Source organism: Anthonomus grandis, chromosome 16 (genome assembly GCF_022605725.1).
Source record: "Anthonomus grandis grandis chromosome 16, icAntGran1.3, whole genome shotgun sequence".
NCBI classification, from domain to species: domain Eukaryota; kingdom Metazoa; phylum Arthropoda; class Insecta; order Coleoptera; family Curculionidae; genus Anthonomus; species Anthonomus grandis.
In genome coordinates, this window is record NC_065561.1 from 7,515,736 (window position 1) to 7,535,181 (window position 19,446).

At 33.5% G+C, this 19,446-nt stretch overlaps 1 protein-coding gene across 3 annotated transcripts; it reads left to right on the top strand.

Moving 5' to 3' along the window:
- Positions 1-1,541: 1,541 nt before the first annotated feature.
- On the top strand, positions 1,542-16,806 carry LOC126745991 (transcription termination factor, mitochondrial). 3 transcript variants are annotated; one of them, XM_050454078.1, is made up of 4 exons: positions 1,542-2,169; positions 2,229-2,325; positions 2,378-2,531; positions 11,648-13,719. In XM_050454078.1, the coding sequence occupies exons 1-4, from the start codon at positions 1,690-1,692 to the stop codon at positions 11,769-11,771; spliced, it is 855 nt and encodes a 284-aa protein (XP_050310035.1). In that variant the 5' UTR covers positions 1,542-1,689; the 3' UTR covers positions 11,772-13,719. The 3 variants fall into 3 exon arrangements, with proteins under 3 accessions (XP_050310035.1, XP_050310036.1, XP_050310034.1); XM_050454079.1 differs by lacking the exon at positions 11,648-13,719 and adding an exon at positions 4,235-5,131 and having other exon boundaries at positions 1,543-2,169; XM_050454077.1 differs by lacking the exon at positions 11,648-13,719 and adding an exon at positions 13,763-16,806 and having other exon boundaries at positions 1,551-2,169.
- The last annotated feature ends 2,640 nt before the right edge of the window (positions 16,807-19,446 follow it).

The window sequence follows — 19,446 nt, forward strand, 5'->3', positions numbered from 1 at the left end:
TATTCAACGTCTTTTTACATTTTTCTACATCTATCACTTCAATAATTTTTTACCAAAAAACCTTCGTTTGTAGAGACTTGCAACCATATTAAATCGATTTAGATATTTATTACTAATTGCGTAAAAAAGTTTCATTCGAATCCTTTGGGAGTTTTGGGAGTTATAGTCGTTTATATTTTCCTACATCTAACACTTCAATAATTTTTTACCAAAAAACTTTCGTTTGTAGAGATTTACAATCATCTTAAATCGACTTAGATATTTATTATTAGTTGTACAAAAAAGTTTCATTCGAATCCTTTGGGAGTTTTGGGAGTTATAGTCGTTTATATTTTTCTACATCTAACATTTCAATAATTTTTTACCAAAAAACTTTCGTTTGTAGAGATTTGCAACCATCTTAAATCGACTTAGATATTTATTATTAGTTGTATAAAAAAGTTTTATTCGAATTCTTTGGGAGTTTTGGGAGTTATAGTCGTTTATATTTTTCTACATCTAACATTTCAATAATTTTTTACCAAAAAACTTTCGTTTGTAGAGATTTGCAATCATCTTAAATCGACTTAGATATTTATTATTAGTTATACAAAAAAGTTTCATTCGAATCCTTTGGGAGTTTTGGGAGTTATAGTCGTTTATATTTTCCTACATCTAACACTTCAATAATTTTTTACCAAAAAACTTTCGTTTGTAGAGATTTGCAATCATCTTAAATCGACTTAGATATTTATTATTAGTTATACAAAAAAGTTTCATTCGAATCCTTTGGGAGTTTTGGGAGTTATAGTCGTTTATATTTTCCTACATCTAACACTTCAATAATTTTTTACCAAAAAACCTTCGTTTGTAGAGACTTGCAACCATATTAAATCGATTTAGATATTTATTACTAATTGCGTAAAAAAGTTTCATTCGAATCCTTTGGGAGTTTTGGGAGTTATAGTCGTTTATATTTTTCTACATCTAACATTTCAATAATTTTTTACCAAAAAACTTTCGTTTGTAGAGATTTGCAACCATGTTAAATCGATTTAGATATTTATTAGTAATTGCGTTAAAAAGTTTCATTCGAATCCTTTGGGAGTTTTGGAAGTTATAGCTTTTAAATTTTTTTTCTACATCTAAAAATTCAATAATTTTTTACCAAAAAACTTTCGTTTGTAGAGGTTTGCAACCATCTAAAATCAATTTAAATATTTATTATCTTTTATAAAAAAAGTTTTATCCAAATCCTTCGGGAATTTTGGGAGTTAGAGCCTTTTTAATTTTTTTACAATTTGACTTTTTAATTAATTTTCACAACAAAACCTTAGTTTGTAGAGGCTTGAGACCATCGTCAGTCGATTTAGGTATTCAATGTTAATATCTGGACAAAAAATTATTAAAATCCCTTGGGAATTTCAGGAGATACGGGCATTATATTGATTAAATAACAGGGAGCGCGGACTATAAATTGGTCGCTGGCAACTGGCATATGCTGCGTTCTCGATTTGGTTGCTGTATATCGATCGGACGCTAGCTTCACACACATTCATTTCAAGGGATTCTACTTTCTAGGTTATATTTTAATTTTAGGTTATATTTCTTGTTTGTTTTTCTAAAATGTTGAATACTCGGCTCTGTAACCCCTCTGTGTCCACTAATATAATAAAATATTGCTGAAATAAAACATCTATATATAAAAACATGATTAAATCAGTTTTATACCAGCCTACAATGCTCAAACATAGTGATATCCTATTGTGCCATATAAGGACCTTATTACTGCAAATTCCTAAAAGAACTATAATTATAACTGAGGATTTTCGTTCAGAGTCTCAAAAGGCTCGAGACAAGTTACAAAATGTGTTAGATATTAGCAAGCATAAGGCATTAAATGTAGTAGAATCTTGCAAGAAGCTATTTGACACCCCCAGCAGCTGCATATCTGAAAATTATAAGATATGTATTAAGCATAAAATAAATAAGGAAACTGTACTGAAATACCCTTTTTTGCTCTGTGATTCAAATCTTCAAAAGAAATTGACAGTGCTTCAAAAAATTCCTATTCCATTAAATTCTCTCATACCACTTACTCAATTCACCTTAATACAACTAAAGTTTTTTATGAATTTCAAGGAAACAGATGTTGTACATAAAATTAACTATTTATGTGATACTTTCAATGTAATATACAAGTCATATTAATAATGATTGGCTTTAAGTCATGTATATTTATTTTTTAGATGAATGCAGAGGAAGTATGCAATAACATAGCCAGTAAACCATTCATTTTTACCAAATCAGTATCTGAGATTGAGGCATTATTAAAGCTCTTATATGGTATGTTAAGAAATTTCTTGTCTGCCAAAAATATTAAATAATAAATTTGCAGGATCTGGTCTTACAATAGAAGATATACTAAAAGATTTGTGGGTTTTAAAAAATAGTGAAAATCATGTACAAAAACGCCTAGAGTTCCTAAAGTATCATAATGTTAAAAATATAAAAACTTGGATGATAAGGTGCTTAGAGGAATCCCTTTACAAGTAAGTTTTAGTTTTAATAGTTCAAGAGGACATGATTAAGGTTCTCTAGTCAAATAGTGCCAAATAGATTTCAAGAAACTCTAAAACATCAAGATCGGGAAAGAAAATTGTGGCAAAATGAAGTTTTTTTCAACAAAAATTAGTGACACAAACAAATTACTAAAATCTATCTGACAAACATTTAGTTATTTCATAATAGTCTTTCTCAACTAAGAGCTCTTTAACAGATATTCTAAAAACTTTCTAGCTAACTATAGATTTAAATCTGATGGAAGATAATTAAAGATTTTTATATCATCAAATATAAATGCTTTTTTAATTATTGAACTTGTACAGGGTGTGCCAGAGAAACTTACTTATTTGAAAGGCCAATAAAAACAAAAGTACTTCAATTATTGTTTTAATTTTTTTTTATTTGACAATATAATATCACAATTTTTTATTCATGCAGTCTTAAAAATGACATCGGATAAATGGCGACCTCTATTGCGCATACACTGATAAAGTCGATTTTTGAAATTCATATCCACTCTTTGCAGGTGTTCATTAAAACTGCAGGGTAAAGTGGTTCAGTTTGCTGATGATACCACCATTTTATGGAATCATAGAGATTCTGATAATGTTAGAGCCCAGGTTTTTAAGGATCTTAAGATTTTATCGGAGTGGTGTGCTGCAAACAGGCTTGTATTTAGTGTGGGCAAAACCTTTATTATGAGATTTAAGTGTGACGTTCAGGGCCTTATGTTTAGTGAAAACTCCCCCTTGCAAAACAAAGAAAGCTGTAAGTTCCTTGGTATTACCATTGATGGTCGCCTTCGTTTCGAAGATCATATCCTAAATCTTGCATCAAAATTATCCTCTGGATGCTTTGCAGTAAAAATGGCGGAGCATGAGTTGGGAGGGGTAGGTACACGTTCAGTGTACTTTTCTCTTATTGAGTCCCACCTTCGTTATGGCTTGCCTTTTTGGGGTTTAAGCAACAAGGGATTATTAAACATAATTTTTGTGATTCAAAAAAAGGCAGTTAGATACCTATGTTCCGCTGGGTTAAGAGATTCTTGTAAACCTCTCTTTATATCTCAAAAAATCCTAACTCTTTTTATCTTAGAAACAGCTACTCTTATTCATAAATGTCCTAAACCTCCCTCTAACACTGGTCATATGACTCGCCAGGTTAACGATTTTCCCTTACCAATCCCTACATCCTCCCTCACCAAGAACTCACTTATATACCTTAGCAAAAAAATTTACAACCATGTTCCTCTATGTATCAGACAAATTTTAGAAGTTAAGAGATTCAAAAAGGAATTAAAATCACTTTTATTATCCAGGGCATATTATAGCCTTGACGATTTTTTTAATGATACCTTTTAACCTGTGCTCTGACATCATTTTAGTGTTTTAGTTTTGTTTCCTGTTAAATAATTTAATTTACTTCTTCTAAATTCTGTTTTATTGACAGCTTTACTTATTTTTTAATGAAATTTATCAAAAAGATGCTTTTTTTTTCTCAATCTGTTTTGTTATGATTAATTTTGGTCATGTGTGTAAATTTTATGGTAAAAAGTTTTAGATGTTATGTTTGTTTGAAATTTTAAATTTAAAGTGAATTTGGAATTTTTTAGTTTTTAGGATGCTTGTACACAAGATTTTGTTGTCTTACATAATATAGCACATTTTCTTTCTTTCTTTCTTTCTTGCAGCATATCAATCGGTATGTTGGCAATTGCGTCGCCAATATTGATCTTGAGGTGTGCTATGGTCCATGGTCGATCGACATAAACCAGAGATTTCAAATAACCCCATAAAAAGAAATCGCATGGAGTCAAATCTGAAGAGCGTGCCGGCCATTGGAGATCGCCTATGATAGGGATGAGGCGGTCGGGGAAATGTCGCAACAAATTCATTGAGTCTCGTGCTGTGTGTGCTGTGGCTCCATCTTGCTGAAACCACACGTTCCTAACGTTCATTTCTTCGAGTCTTGGAAGAAAAAATTCCTCGATCATGTTCCTGTAAGGAGCTCCATTCATGGTAACTGCGCGTTCGTTTTCTTCAAAAAAAAGGCCCAATTATTCCTATTACCGACATCGCACACCAGACAGTAACTCGCTCACAATTAAGTGGCTTCTGGTGAAGCTCATGTGGATTTGCACCACACCAATAACGCATGTTTTGCTTGTTGACGCAGCCGAATATCAGAGACAACCAAAGAGACGCGCAACTGTGCGCTCATAAACAATCCGATTATTTTCCATCTTTGTCTCTCTTCGTGAAAGGTTAACGTAGATGGCGCAGATAACGTTTGCCACCATAATTCAAACCTCGGCTATTAAGCATTTAATGATTTATTTTAATTAAAATCAGCCGTTATGTCTCAGAAGTCAGAACATCATAATTATGTTCTGAGACAACGGCTGATTTTAATTAAAACAAATAAAAAGTTATTGATATGTTTTTAATTGCTCAGAACGATGGCAGACTTTAATTAGAATAATGCAATTTAATAACATTTAAATTGGGGAACTAAATAAACTAAATTTAATTCTGAAACATTTTGTATTATATTTTCAGTGTATGGTATAACTATAATATGTGCATGCATTTTCTTAATTATTTTCATAATTTATAATTTAAGACGGTAACAGTAACATGCATATACATAAATGCAATTAAAATACAGGAAGATTTTAATTATCACGGTACTATAATATTATTCCAAAAAATATATCCTTTGGTGTAACACTTAAAATAAAAAAAGTTTAATGTTTTGCTGAAGATGCTAATATCGTTAGCGAAACAGGTATCCAGAATAAATGAAATTGATTTGGTAAAGTGGAAAAACTGTTTTTCTACTAATTAGTAAAGAATAGATAAGTCTGTTCTATTTTATAATAATGAATATACTGTTAAATTTGTATGTGTATGAAATACATATACACATGTTTCATTATTTATGATGCAGAACCTCCATGGAACACGTCCTATTTTAACTACAGCCTTAACAATTACCTTAATGAACATATTTCTGTTCCTAACACAAGTCAAAACACTAAAATCTGTATCTTACAAAAAACTACAACTACTAACTACTGTAACCAAGTTCACCTAAATCCGGTAGGTAATAAAATACGTAAAATTTAAGCACTCGTCCAAAATCTCAACTAATGATGTAAAACAAAACAAAACTAATCAGCAACAACAACTATTCAGCCATATTGAAATTCACCTGTTCACACTTCATGTTGAATGTTCATCACACTTCATGTTGAGCAAGGATTGCACCGTTGCCGTACGTATTATAATTTTAGAGATACTAGAGAATTGGACACAAGCTATCCCGTATTTTTGCATTTATTTAGACGGAGATGGAAGAATGTTTTCTCTTGACTGCTCTGATAATTAAATACATTTAGCATTTCGAAAGATTAGTATTGTGGCGCCACCTTAGCTCACCTTTTATAAGGGAAGAGAGAGACAACGAAATACAATATGTACAGATTAAACAGAGCAACAACAATAGGATAAAAATTTGTATCAAGTTGCACGTCTCTTTGGTTGTCTCTGCGAATATGTGGAAGTGAGCCTCGTCACTAGTGATGCGAAGAGTCCGGATTAATCGTCCGTTCAATCCGAATATCAAATTATTCCGTATCAATCCGGATATGTAAGTCGTCCGGATACACGCCGCCCGTCGTCCGTTAGCCCGACGATAAAATAATTGTATGAGCTTGCAGGAGGCTCACGAAGAGACACGAAGTTCCACGTTCCACCGGCTAAGAGAATCCGAATTAAATCGTCCGGACAAATACCCGGCAATCGGCAACAAACATTTTCGTATTGATATTTTGCATCGTTTAAAATACACTTAATTTATTACATACATAATTAGTTATTTTAGTTTTAACATCATGTAGAAATGCGTAAAAACGAAATGTCTAATGGGTTGCATAATGCATACCTTATATTCGAAAAACAGCTATAAAAAACGTTTATCGGACGGTCGAGCATCGAGCCCGAAGGCCGAAACATGGCATAATTTGCCGAACGGGCGAGACATCGAGCGGATGAATTAATCCGGATGAAAAAACCGAATTTTCAATTCATCCGAATCAATGCTGTCCGGATTTTTACAACACTAGTCCAGATATTGAATTAATCCGGATTTTTACAACACTACTCGTCACTGAAAAAAACGACCGGTGTCAGAAATTCCCAAAGCAGCTGCGTGTTTGCGAGCCGAACGCCGGGGAGAACGCACAACTGACTGCCTCACTCTTTCGACATTTTCCGGAGTTCTGATGGTCCGTTGAAGTCCATTTCTGGGTTTAGCGACACTTCCACACTCCCGAAATGAGTTAACCCAGGACAGAATCGAATTACGGCCAGGAACGAGTCTGTGGGGAGGAATTTCAAAGCGAGCGCGGAAGGCACGTTGCGTAGCAACAAGTGAGCGACCGTTAGAAAAGAAGCTCTAGATTGCCAAGGCCCGCTGCTCTCTAGACCAGAGCATAATGGCAACTGACTGGAGGGAAAAACAAACTTGGGAACTTCTCCCTCCAGGTGCGCCCCCTCTCGCCCCTCTACCCGCCCAACTCACCGGGCGGGAATTTTTTCAAATAAGTAAGTTTCTCTGGCGCACCCTGTATAAATTTCTTATGAATCAGGCAAATACCAAATACCTACAGTTGATCCAAAAGGTATTCATACACCCTAATTTTAAATGTATATTTTTTATAAAAAAGCAAAATCAACTGTTATTATCTTTTTATCTGGTAATATTTTTTAATATAAAAAGAACCTTTTATTTTTAAGTATTTATGTTATTACAGGAAAAAAATAATTTGAATGTTTTGAGAAAAATATAAAAATAAAAAGTATTCATAAATTTTTGCTTTAAATTTATTAAAATCTATGTACAACCATCCTTAAAACTAAAAAATTCCAAATTTACTTTAAATTTCAAATTTCAAACAAACATAACATCTAAAACATTTTACCATAAAATTTACACACATTACCAAAATTAATTATAACAAAACAGATTGAAAAAATTAAAAAAAAAGCATCTTTTTTTGATAAATTTGATTAAAAAATAAGTAAAGCTGTCAATAAAACAGAATTTAGAGGAAGTAAATTAAAATATTTAATAGGAAACAACATTAAAATGATGAGCATTCAGAGCACAGGTCAAAAGGTATCATTAAAAAAATCGTCAAGGCTATAATATGCCCTGGATAATAAAAGTGATTTTAATTTCTTTTTGAATTTCTTAACTTCTAAAATTTGTCTGATACATAGAGGAACATGGTTGTAAATTTTTTTGCTAAGGTATATAAGTGAGTTCTTGGTGAGGGAGGATGTAGGGATTGGTAAGGGAAAATCGTTAACCTGGCGAGTCATATGACCAGTGTTAGAGGGAGGTTTAGGACATTTATGAATAAGAGTAGCTGTCTCTAAGATAAAAAGAGAAAAAAGAGTTAGGATAGCGGAACATAGGTATCTAACTGCCTTTTTTTGAAACACAAAAATTATGTTTAATAATCCCTTGTTGCTTAAACCCCAAAAAGGCAAGCCAACAAAGATGGGACTCAATAAGAGAAAAGTACACCGAACGTGCAACTACCCCTCCCAGCTCATGCCCCGCCATTCTTACCGCAAAGCATCCAGAGGATAATTTTGATGCAAGATTTAGGATATGATCTTCGAAGTGAAGGCCATCAATGGTAATACCAAGGAACTTACAGCTTTCTTTGTATTGCAAGGGAGAGTTTTTACTAAACATAAGGCCCTGAACGTCACACCCCGTAAATCCCATAATAAAGATTTTGCCCACATTAAATACAAGCCTGTTTGCAGCACACCACTCTGATAAAATCTTAAGATCCTTAAAAACCTGGGCTCTAACATTATCAGAATCTCTATGATTCCATAAAATGGTGGTATCACCAGCAAACTGAACCACTTTGCCCGGCAGTTTTAATGAACCCAAATCATTTACATACCGGGTGGTGCGTCGCCGAACGGAACATAGGAAATCTCATGTAAATTTTAAGGGGGTCAATTATTGGCTTCCTTGTACATTTTACAGAAAAAATGTAAGATAACTTTTTGAAGAGACCAATCTGGCAAACCCTCGTGCAAAGTTTCAAAAAATTTTAATAAGCGAATCTTGTATTATTCAATTAAATGTAATTGCAAAATTACCAAATTTTCGGTTTAGGTTAAATCAGACACCAGCCACCAGCAAACAATTTGTTATAAGGCTTTGTTAAATCTGACGTACAGCCGAATACAAGAAATGTTTTTTTTTCGTTTTATCAATCTAACAACCATACATTCAAAGTAAGACACGTTAACATTACTTTTTTATCTAAACTTTTATTTAATATAACGATGAAGTTATATTAAATATTTATATCTATTTTTTCGTCGATTGAATAATTTATACTTGTTTTCAAATATCGACTGTCACTGATTTATTGACACTTTTCCTCGCGTCAGTGACAATATTCATTTTACTGGTGCCCGTTTGGTTTTACGTGAACCGAACAGTTGCTAATTTTGCAATTACATTTAATTGAATAATTCAAGATTCGCCAATTAAAATTTTTTGAAACTTTGCACAAGGGTTTGCCAGATTGGCCTTTTCAAAAAGTTATCTAACATTTTTTCTATAAAATGTACAGGGAAGCCAATAATTGACCCCCTTAAAATTTACATGGGTTTTCCTATGTTCCGCTCGGCGACGCACCACCCGGTAGAGCAAAAATAATAATGGTCCTAACACTGAACCCTGAGGTACTCCAGTTTTAAGGGATTTGGAATCGGATAAACATCCAGATACTGTAACTCTTTGGGTACAATTAGACAGATAGGATTCCAGCCATTGCAATGCCACACCTCTAAAGCCATAATTATTGAGCTTAGACAGCAGTATTCCATGATCTACACAATCAAATGCCTCGGATAAATCGCAAAACACTGCCGCCGCGGCTCTCCAGAATTTAAGGACACATAGACACTCTCCAAAAAGCCGAAAACAGCGTCATGAGTCCCGTTTCCCGTTTGAAATCCAAACTGATTTGCAGATAAAATGCAATTATGTTGCTAAAAAGACAAAATTCTGATTTTTGCAAGTTTTTCAACTATCTTGGAGAGGGTAGATAATATAGAAATTGGACGGAAGGCTCACTCAAATCTCCACCCTGATAAAGAGGGATAACCACTGCCTCTTTCAAACATGCTGGAAAGATGTTATTATGAAAGGAATTGTTTATGGCAGAAGCTAAGGCACTCAATGCTGAGTCAGGCAAAAGGAGTAGTAATTTTGATGATATGCCATCAGCCTGTTATGGTTTTTTAAGCTTTTAATTGCATCTCTAACGTCAGTAAGGCTAACAGGATAAAAGAAAAAAGAATTTTGAACTGACACTTGTTGAATATAATGCAAAGGATCAATATTAGTATTCACATCCTTGAGCAATAAATGAGGAATATTACAGTAATAATTATTTAAATTATTTGGTCTTACTTCTGGTTCTGAAACTTTCTTGTAAGAATGCCTGAAGTCATTTATAATTGACCAACATTCTCCCTGCCTATTTGAGGACATATTCAAGCGGTCACTATAATATTTAACCTTTGCTGCTTTTATCGTCTTTCTGTATAGACTACGATATTTCTGATGATGAAGAATAATGTTTGCATTAGTTGTAAACTTGCACAACTTAGCCAAAAAACGGAGGTTTTTAGCTGAAGTTCTGAGGCCTGCTGTGACCCATGGTTTTCTATTTTTCATTTTAAGCCTCTTTTTAGGAAAACACTGATTGATCTTGTCACATGAAATAACAAAGTAAACGGGTCAGGAGACATTTCAACTGCATTCCAATTAACCAAAGCTGTAGTAGAAGAAAAAGCATTAAAATTTGCTCTGCTGAAAATTCTTCCTATATAATGAGATGAAGGAAATACAGTGTTGCATGGAATCCTAGCGAGAATGGCTTCATGGTCAGAAATACCAGATGAGAGTACTCTACATGACACATCATTTAAATTTGTACACAAATAATCAATAGTAGTTGCAGATGAGGATGTTACGTGTGGGTGAAAGAACATGCATCTTCAAGTCATAAGATTTCAATATACTTAAAAGGGATGTATGATATGATGGCAAGCTTACATCAGTGAAGTTAATATTAAAGTCACCAGCCAATATAACTATGGAGAGACAATTGGGATAATAGAGAATCAAGTTTGTCCAGGAACATACCAATATCTCCTGTGGGTGGTCTATAAACACAAAGAACATATAAATTAAATCGCTTACAAATACAAAGGGAGAATTCAAAAACCTTCTCCAACAGAAAGCTATCATACTTATTAATTTTACAGAAAAAAGCTTCAATTGTTTGTTTAACTAAAATAGCTGTTCCTCCATGTATGGAGTGTTGCCGACAAAAAAATGATATAGGAATATAATCAGATATTAAGAAACATTCGTTAGGCTTTAACCAGTGCTCAGTTAGTAATACAATATCAGGAAAATCACATGAATCAAGTAAAAGATGAAGCTCGTCCATTTTATTTCTTAGAGACTGTATAATTAAAATAAAACTACTGAAACTTTTCGCATGCTTATTTTCAATGTTATTTATAGAATGTGAGTGAGCTTCATCTTCTGTGTATTTATCTATAAAAAAGAATCCCTATCACAGTCAGTATCTAGAAGTCTAGGTTGATTACTTGGTTTTATTGTGGACACATTTTTTGATGAAATGCTACTTTTGAAATGTTTTAAAATATGGGTATACAGTAGTGATGCCAAATCTGATCCAAAGTTGCTGGCATGATTAGACTCTAAAATTCTATTTAGATTAATATTATTTGCATGAAATATTCTATAGAGAGCCTTATTGCTATTATAAATTACATTATGGTTTGGATACATGTAAGGGCTTGTCATCACTAAACTATTGCTGTGTAAATGTATAATTTTTTTTAAAATATCGAATGATGAGCAAATACCATTTAACATTAAAATCAAGATATCATTTTCTGTAAATTCCTTAACTATTGATGATACAGTATAAATCAGTTCATTGTTTGTACTTCTTCAGGAACTGGCTTCAGGAAACACTGGACTTTGTAGTTAGCTTCGAACTTCAGACGCAATTTCTTCAGGAACACTCTACTACAATTTCCACCCACAAAAAGAAGCTTAGGTCGATTATCAACAGGTGAATTTGGCCTACTGTGTTGGAGAATTTATATTAACAAATTTATTTGCTGTTCCTTTAATGCACAAATATCGGAATAGCAAGTATCTTTTTCAACTTCCAACACCTTTATAGACTGGATCATATTCTTATTCATCTTAGTTAAATCATTAACTTCCATTTGTAACATATTTATTTGCGTCTTATAGGTTGCAGATTCATTTTCCAATGTTTTTATTGTTACAATTAAATTTTTATTTAAGGTATTTAACTCATTGATTTCTATATTGAAATTTATTTTTTCCTCTTCACATACTTTTAATAGTGACAGTAACTCACATTCTTTAGTTTTTAAATTTGTTAATTCAATTTTAAGTTCATCATTAAGTTTGTGTAGATTATCTAGGGAGGAGGAAAACTTCTTTTCGGCCTCTGACACTTCATCTTCAAACACCAAACTGTTTCTTCTCATTCTTTCTATATGCCTATCCTTTTCTTTTAGTTCAATTAACAATTCATGAATCTTCTGCTCGTAAGACTTCTTTTCATTCTCATTTTCATTAAAATTTATTTGACATTTTTCTGAGCATAAAATTTTGTAGCCTCCCATTCTTATGGCATCAGAATTTCTATCCAAATAACTTGGGTGGAATATAGACATACAAAAGATGCAGCAATAATTTGAAAACTCCTTTTTTTTGACAGCATTTGAAATTACGATTCATTTTAATAAATTAAGGAATATATAAATACAGTTAGACAGGAACTTGAGCCTGAGCGTCATCAGGAACGCGTAAAACAAACACACGTTCTAAGGTTGAAGTTCTATGGTTTCAAGTTAAGGTCAATGCCAGCAAAACAAGTCTAGTTAGTTAAAACAGGAAATATTTATAAAACAAAAAAATATTGACTTGTTAATTAGTAACACTTGTACGGAAATATAGCACGTCGATGTGGTTGTAAAAAAAAATCAAAACAAATCAAATCAAAACAAAACAAACAAAACTGAGTACCGGCGTAGCCTCCTACGAACTTAAACACGACCGTCACGTATGACTGCTAAACTGATACTGTGATGTTACCAAAATTGTTTCTAACTGATTTATTATTTAAGGAAACCAAATTATTCGACATTCGAGAATTATCAAATATACAAAATTTGCTAATGAGCATTTCTAAAAATAAAAAAAAAAGTTCCAAAAAGGCAAAAAAATATTGGACAAAGATGTTCTATATTTATTGGTCCTAAGGCGTTTAACATAATTCTATAGGTTCTTCAAAATGTAATTGGAGAAAAACGCTTTAAATCAAAACTATAAGAATGGATTCAGGAAACAAGTTGTCAAATTTTACACGACTTAGGGAACAATAAATAAAATATACTGAATATTATTTAAAAAAAAGAGTGTCATTAATAAAATCAAAGTTAGATTGAAATACACTAAACTCGACCTCTATGAACTACTTGTGACTTTTTCCTAAATTGTGAAACTACACCCCGAATATTAGACGTTACTGTTTTCTGTTCGTAATTTAGATTTTTTTTCGATTGGAAGATTAATACCTGACCATAAAGATATCATGCTTATGTCCAAGTGTCATTTATAATTAGTTAGCTTTAGGGTAGTACAATACAGTATAAAAAAAAAACTTTACTAACAAGTTGCCAATAAGGGCAACTTCTGTGACTTTTTTTCACTTATTTGTAAGTCCACATATACTTATTTATGATGAATTGTAAGATTTTGACAAATAAACGTATGAATATTATTATTATGTTTAAAAAAATTTCTTGTATGTGGCATAAAGATAAGGAAAAACCCGGAAACAGACTTCTGGGTATATTTGCAATCTTAGATGATTTTCTTTTTGATTAAAATATGAATGTCCCACAATTTTTTTGCTTGAAATCTATATTAGCACTTAAGGTAGTTTCTAATAAAAAAGTGATTTTCTTAAAATTCTTTTGGCCCAAATTGACTAGTAGACCCAATACAAAAAAGTTTTATTTTTCAGAAAAATCCAAAAAGAAACAGATAATCGGGAAGTCTTGGGTGACAACTCCTTAGTTGAATATCTGTCTGAAAAATTGAATTGTAGTGAATCACTGGTCGAATCAATAATCAGAAAATATCCTCAGTTTCGCAAAATGAACTTGCCAAAACTAAATAAAATGATTGATTTATTATGCAGTGCGGGTTACAGCGAGTTTCAGATATGTAGATGCCCAAAGATTTTATTTCACAAGACCAGCACCATAGAGCAAAGATTAAAAGAGCTTTCTAAGATGGGGGTAAAACCGGAGGCACTTTATGTTCTCACAAAAAGTGAAATGCAATACCAAAGCCACATTATTAGCTTAAAAAAAGCAAAAATATTAAAGGTTGTTTAAGACTTTGTCATACAGTTCATGTAGGGTAAAGCGAGAAGAGTAGCACACGTTTTACAAAACATAAAATATCTTCTTTGTTTAAAAAAATACAGAAAATAAACATAAACTTTGACATTCCTCTTATTCAGTTAAAAAACATAAACACTCAGGTATAAAAAAATTAAAAACTAAAACTAGAAATCACTCGGTCTATCCTACTCAGGCTTGGAGAGTTGGACATTACTTGGTAGGATAGATGGACCTTGAATTTTATTACTTTTTTTTGTAGCACTGACGCCACAATTTTCATAAACGTTGCTAAAAGACGTGCAACTATCGTGCAGCCATCTTGAACAAAGAACGCACTTGATCCAGTCGTCCTTCTTCGTTTGTCGATAGTCTTCGCTGCATCCAACGCATTCATTTTCCATATCACTGAAACACTCTTCTTCACTAGAAAAATCATCTAAAATCATGTCATCGAACTCTGAAGAAGAGACTACTGTGTTTTTTTCCCGAATTTCCAACCGTTTAGCCTTCTTTGGTATCTTTGACTTTCTGGTTGACTCTGGCACCTAACACTTTTTTTCTTCCACCTATTTTCAATTTCTGATGTACGCCGGTGAAGATAAAACTCCTCCCAGATTAGCTCGGATCTTTCTCATAGTTGGCGTAACTTTGGGTACAGGAGACATCTGGTCAAGAGCGTTATTTCCGACTCGGCTGGAGGACCTGGTTTTGTGTTGCTAGTATTGCGGTAAATCCCAGAACATCCTGGTTGAGGGAAATCTGGTTGCTGGACGTTCCTTTGGCGGAGAATTTGTAAGCATCCTGGTTGGGGTTGAGGAGAAACTGGCACTGGCTTATTCTGTTGCACAGTTTCGTTTCCAGCACTGATGAACGGGCTCTATTATTTGCTGCAGTAAAAACGCATAGTCCGGTATAATATCTGGATTGAATGGTGATATGTCTGTTGCTTTGGAAGCCGATACTGCGTTACTCACGGTAGCGGTTTTGCCTCAAGATTCTCCCAGGATTTTACCAAATTACAGCCGGTTCAGCTTTTTATTTGGATGGGTCATCATTGTGCGTCGATATGTTTCATAATAGAATCCTTTGAGACTCTCAAAAAAGGCTCGATCAAGGGGTGGGAGGTAATGGGTGCAGTACGGGGGTAGACAAAATAAAATTATATCATTTTTTTGTCGCAAATTCTAAGGCATCCATGTTTCTACTGTGGGAAGTGTGGCTATCCAACAGCAATAAAACTTTTCCTGGTGGTTTTTCGCGGAAAAAAATGTTGTGTTAACTACTGAAGAAATATTTTTGAGTTGACATAGGCTGACTTCTCAGACATGCATATTTTAGATCCTGGTGGCATTCCTTCTGCCCATTCATTTTTTTGTTCTTTCCCTCGAAAATACAAAAAGGGGGAAATACACCCCCTCTGCATTGCAACAAGCTATAACACTAATGGTTTTGCCCTTTTCACCGGAGATAATGGATGGTACACTTTTTGAACCCGTTGCTGCAAGCACTTGTTCGGCTCTGGTATTAAGTTGGAGCCCAGTCTCGTCAGTATTAAAAATGTGGCCAGGTTTATTGAATAATCCATTTTTGGTAAGAACCGTCTGCAGTAATGCAAAGTAGTCACATATAGTTTCTCTCGATAATCCTATAGCCCTTGCGGATACCTATACAGAGGTGTTTTCTGCTTTGCGCATGCTAATGTCTGGATTTCTTCGTAGAAATGACTGCAACCATACTCGGCCAGCTTTGCCTGGAAGTTGAATATATCAGTAGCTAGATATCAATATTTTTTAAAAACCTCTTACCGGCCTTAAATTTATGCCTAACTCTAAGTAATTCTGCCAGATTAAACGCCATTATGCTCACCTCAGTTCTTTCTTAAGGACAGCTTTTTTTTCCTCGGTAGTTTTACCCAGGGAGCCATCAGGACCCAGTCGCTCCGTTTTCTCTAAGTTATTCGAAGCTATTCCGCGTCTTAATGTGGTTTTGAGTATATTATAAGACCTACCTGCTTCATTTAAACTCATTTCGTTGAATATTACCGCAGTTATAGCTAGATGTAAATCATCAGCGCTCCAAGTAGCCCTTGCTACGTTTCTCTTTCGAGTGTACATGTTAGGCATCTTTCTGTAACATTAAAACATTAGTCCATCTCTCCTCGCAAATTAGGGTCTATCTCTCCTAAAATTATTGGGACCAGGCTATTTCTATGGAACGGAACGTTATGGACTAGTGTTTTTAGGTTAGGTCTACGCCAGAAAACTCGTTTGATGATTACATTATTAAATAGTCGGCTAAAACTCACCTGAAAATGCTTTGTTCAGTGACCAAAATACACCTTGCAACATTGTTTGGTTATTTGAAAACAATGATCACTTGTAACTACTAAATACAACGATAAATCATGGACCACATGGACTAAGAAACTGTGGATGTCGAATGTCTGTGCGTGTACTTTATCAAATTGGCCATTGTTGCCACAGTATGTAAAATATCGCTAATGATCTCTCTCTCCTGCTGTGCCATCTCTCGTCGTTTTACCCCATCCATTTATTTTGTAATATTCCATATTGTTAATTCATGTTTTTTACATAAGTCTATTACACACATCAAAGTAATGATGGAACATAAGTAAAAATAAAATGAAAGTAGAAGAACATATACAGTAGATTATTTCAAAACAACCACATAGGTTTTAAGAGCAAAAAAAACAAAAGGAATATTTAAACAGCAGAAAGTCTTCAGTAAAGATACTTACTACCACTTTGATCTATCTTAGGAACATCATATATGTAGATCAAGAGTATTAGTGCTTCCAATAATGATCCTTGGCGAACTCTGATATTCTAGACCCTCTCTGTTAAAGTGTCCAACCCTATCCACCTGCACTTGATCTCGTAGATTCATTCTCGGAGAACATTCTAAGAGTGTTCTATACTTTTAGAAGAAAATTGTATTTTGCCAAATTTTGGAAAAAGGTTTCAAGGTATACACAACTAAAGTAATTCTTCTTATTCGAGTGCCATGCAAAATCTTGCGTAGGAGTCCGTCATACGCTTTTGTCAATTGCACCATTTTGGAGTTCTTGAAAACTACTTATCTCCGTCCTAGACAATGGATATTTCGCTATATTTTTTATTGCATTTATGAAATATAGGCGAAATTCCAAGCAAGTTTCGTATACCACACCTTATCTCAAAACTCAACTGTTTCCGAAATATTTACATGTAAATAACAAGAAAACAAATAAGTACGTCTATTTACAAATTAAGGTAAAATCGAGGATAAAAATAATGTTATAAACACTGCCAATTGTTTCTATTTCCATAGTTGCACTTGTAAAGAATCTCCATTTTCGAATTTCACTGTCAGTTCGAAAATAGTTTTTATCAGAATAAATTATGGCTAATTTAACGGAAACCCAACGAATTGAAATTTTGATGAGGCTAGGGTACGGGGATCGAGTGCGCACGCAAAAAGAAGTAAGTGAACTGTTTAATGCAAAATACCCAAACCATCCTATTTCTCAGTCGGTAGTTAGTAGAATAGAGCACAAATTCATAACTTCAGGTCATGTTAGGGATTTGCCAAGATCAGGTCGTCCAAAAATGTCTGAAGAAACAAAATTAAACGTTCTGCTCTCCGTCGAAGAAAATCCAAACAATGCAACTTCACAAATTTCAGTTGATAATATAGCCGGAACGCCAGTAAGACGCATCTTAAAAGCAAATGAATACCACCCTTATAAAATTAGACTAATACATGAATTAAATGAGGACGATCCTGATAGAAGAAACTAATTTTGCGATCAAATGATGAACATTTGCAATAATAACCGTCGGTTTGTGTTACGAGTTTTGTTTTCGGATGAAGCAACATTTTGTTTAAACGGTGTCGTAAATCGGCAAAATTGTCGGTACTGCTCAGTGTCAAATCCACACTGGGCAACCGAGGCTCATACACAGTACCGTAAATCTATTAACGTTTGGGCTGGTATCGTGGAAAATAAAGTAATAGGGCCATACTTTTTCGAAGAAAACTTAACGGCATAACGCTATTTGAATTTTCTTCAAGAAGATCTTATCTCTGCTTTGGCTGCCCTATACTTAGACGAACAAGACCCTGCTGTCCCGACAGATAATTTGTGGTTTCAGCAAGACGGCGCACCGCCACATTTCTTTCGAGATGCCCGTAATTACTTATATACAGTGTGTACCTGAAAAGTAAAGTTTATATTGAGAAGCCAAACAACGTAGAAGATTTGAAAAATAGAATTAGATATGAAATTGTACGTATATCACCCGAAATAATTGATAGTGTTTTACATGAGTTTGTAAACCGTCTTGCTTTCTGCCAAGAAGTAAATTGGGATCAGTTTGAACACTTGATACATTAATAAGAGTTTTCACAGTTTATAACATTTTATCCTCCATTTTATCTTAATTTGTAAATAGACGTACTGACTTGCTTTCTTGTTGGTTAAATGTAAATATTTCTGAAACAGTTGAGTTTTGAGATAAGGTGTGTTATACGACACTTGCTTGAAATTTCGCCTATATTTCATAAATGCAATAAAAAATATAGCATTCCATTTTAAAAAAATGACCGATGACGTCATATCTTTTTTTTGTTCTACCCTGTATACAAAAATTTATGTGAAATAATGCGCAACTTAAAATAAAATTCGACGGGTCCGAGTGTTTTCTCAAAAAATCATGTCTCTAATTTTTATCGAATTTATACGGAACTTTAGGCGGTCACTGTGTATAAAAAGGCTGTCTTAACTGATAATCAACGTACGGCCCAAACGGTAAAACCTAGAAATATGAAATTTGGGGACAACATTCCTATTGTTATGTAGGCGTCCACTAAGAAGGAATTTTTTGAAATTCCATCAGGAAGGGGTTGAAACCATCCCTTATGTATCATGGCTTCAAAACTATGTACTTTTTTAAAAAACGGTGAAACACGTCATTTTTATTTTATTTTTTTACCTAATTTCCATTTTTTTATTTTTTTTTAAAGATTTTAACATATTTTTTTATCCTTAAATTCATTGCTTTTCGGAAAAAAACTGCAAAACACTTCAATTTAATTTAATTTTAATGAAAACAACAGTTTCTCGAAAATTCCGCCACCCTAAAGAGGTGAAATAGGGTGAAAACTTCTTCTACGAAAATTCTTTCTTTTTAAATTTATAGCGTTGCAAATTGATGTTTTTACATAATATTAAGTATACCTAAGCATTCAAAATAAAAATTGTGATTTAAATTTTGTTTACGCCAGGGGTGTATTAAGG

What these genes read in the sequence shown, in the direction of transcription:
- LOC126745991 (XM_050454077.1), top strand. Translation starts at nt 1,690, where the DNA reads ATGATTAAATCAGTTTTATACCAGCCTACAATGCTCAAACATAGTGAT. An exon ending in ATTTATGTGATACTTTCAAT is followed by an intron (nt 2,170 to 2,228) that starts GTAATATACAAG and finishes TTTATTTTTTAG; the next exon opens with ATGAATGCAGAGGAAGTATG. An exon ending in ATTATTAAAGCTCTTATATG is followed by an intron (nt 2,326 to 2,377) that starts GTATGTTAAGAA and finishes ATAAATTTGCAG; the next exon opens with GATCTGGTCTTACAATAGAA.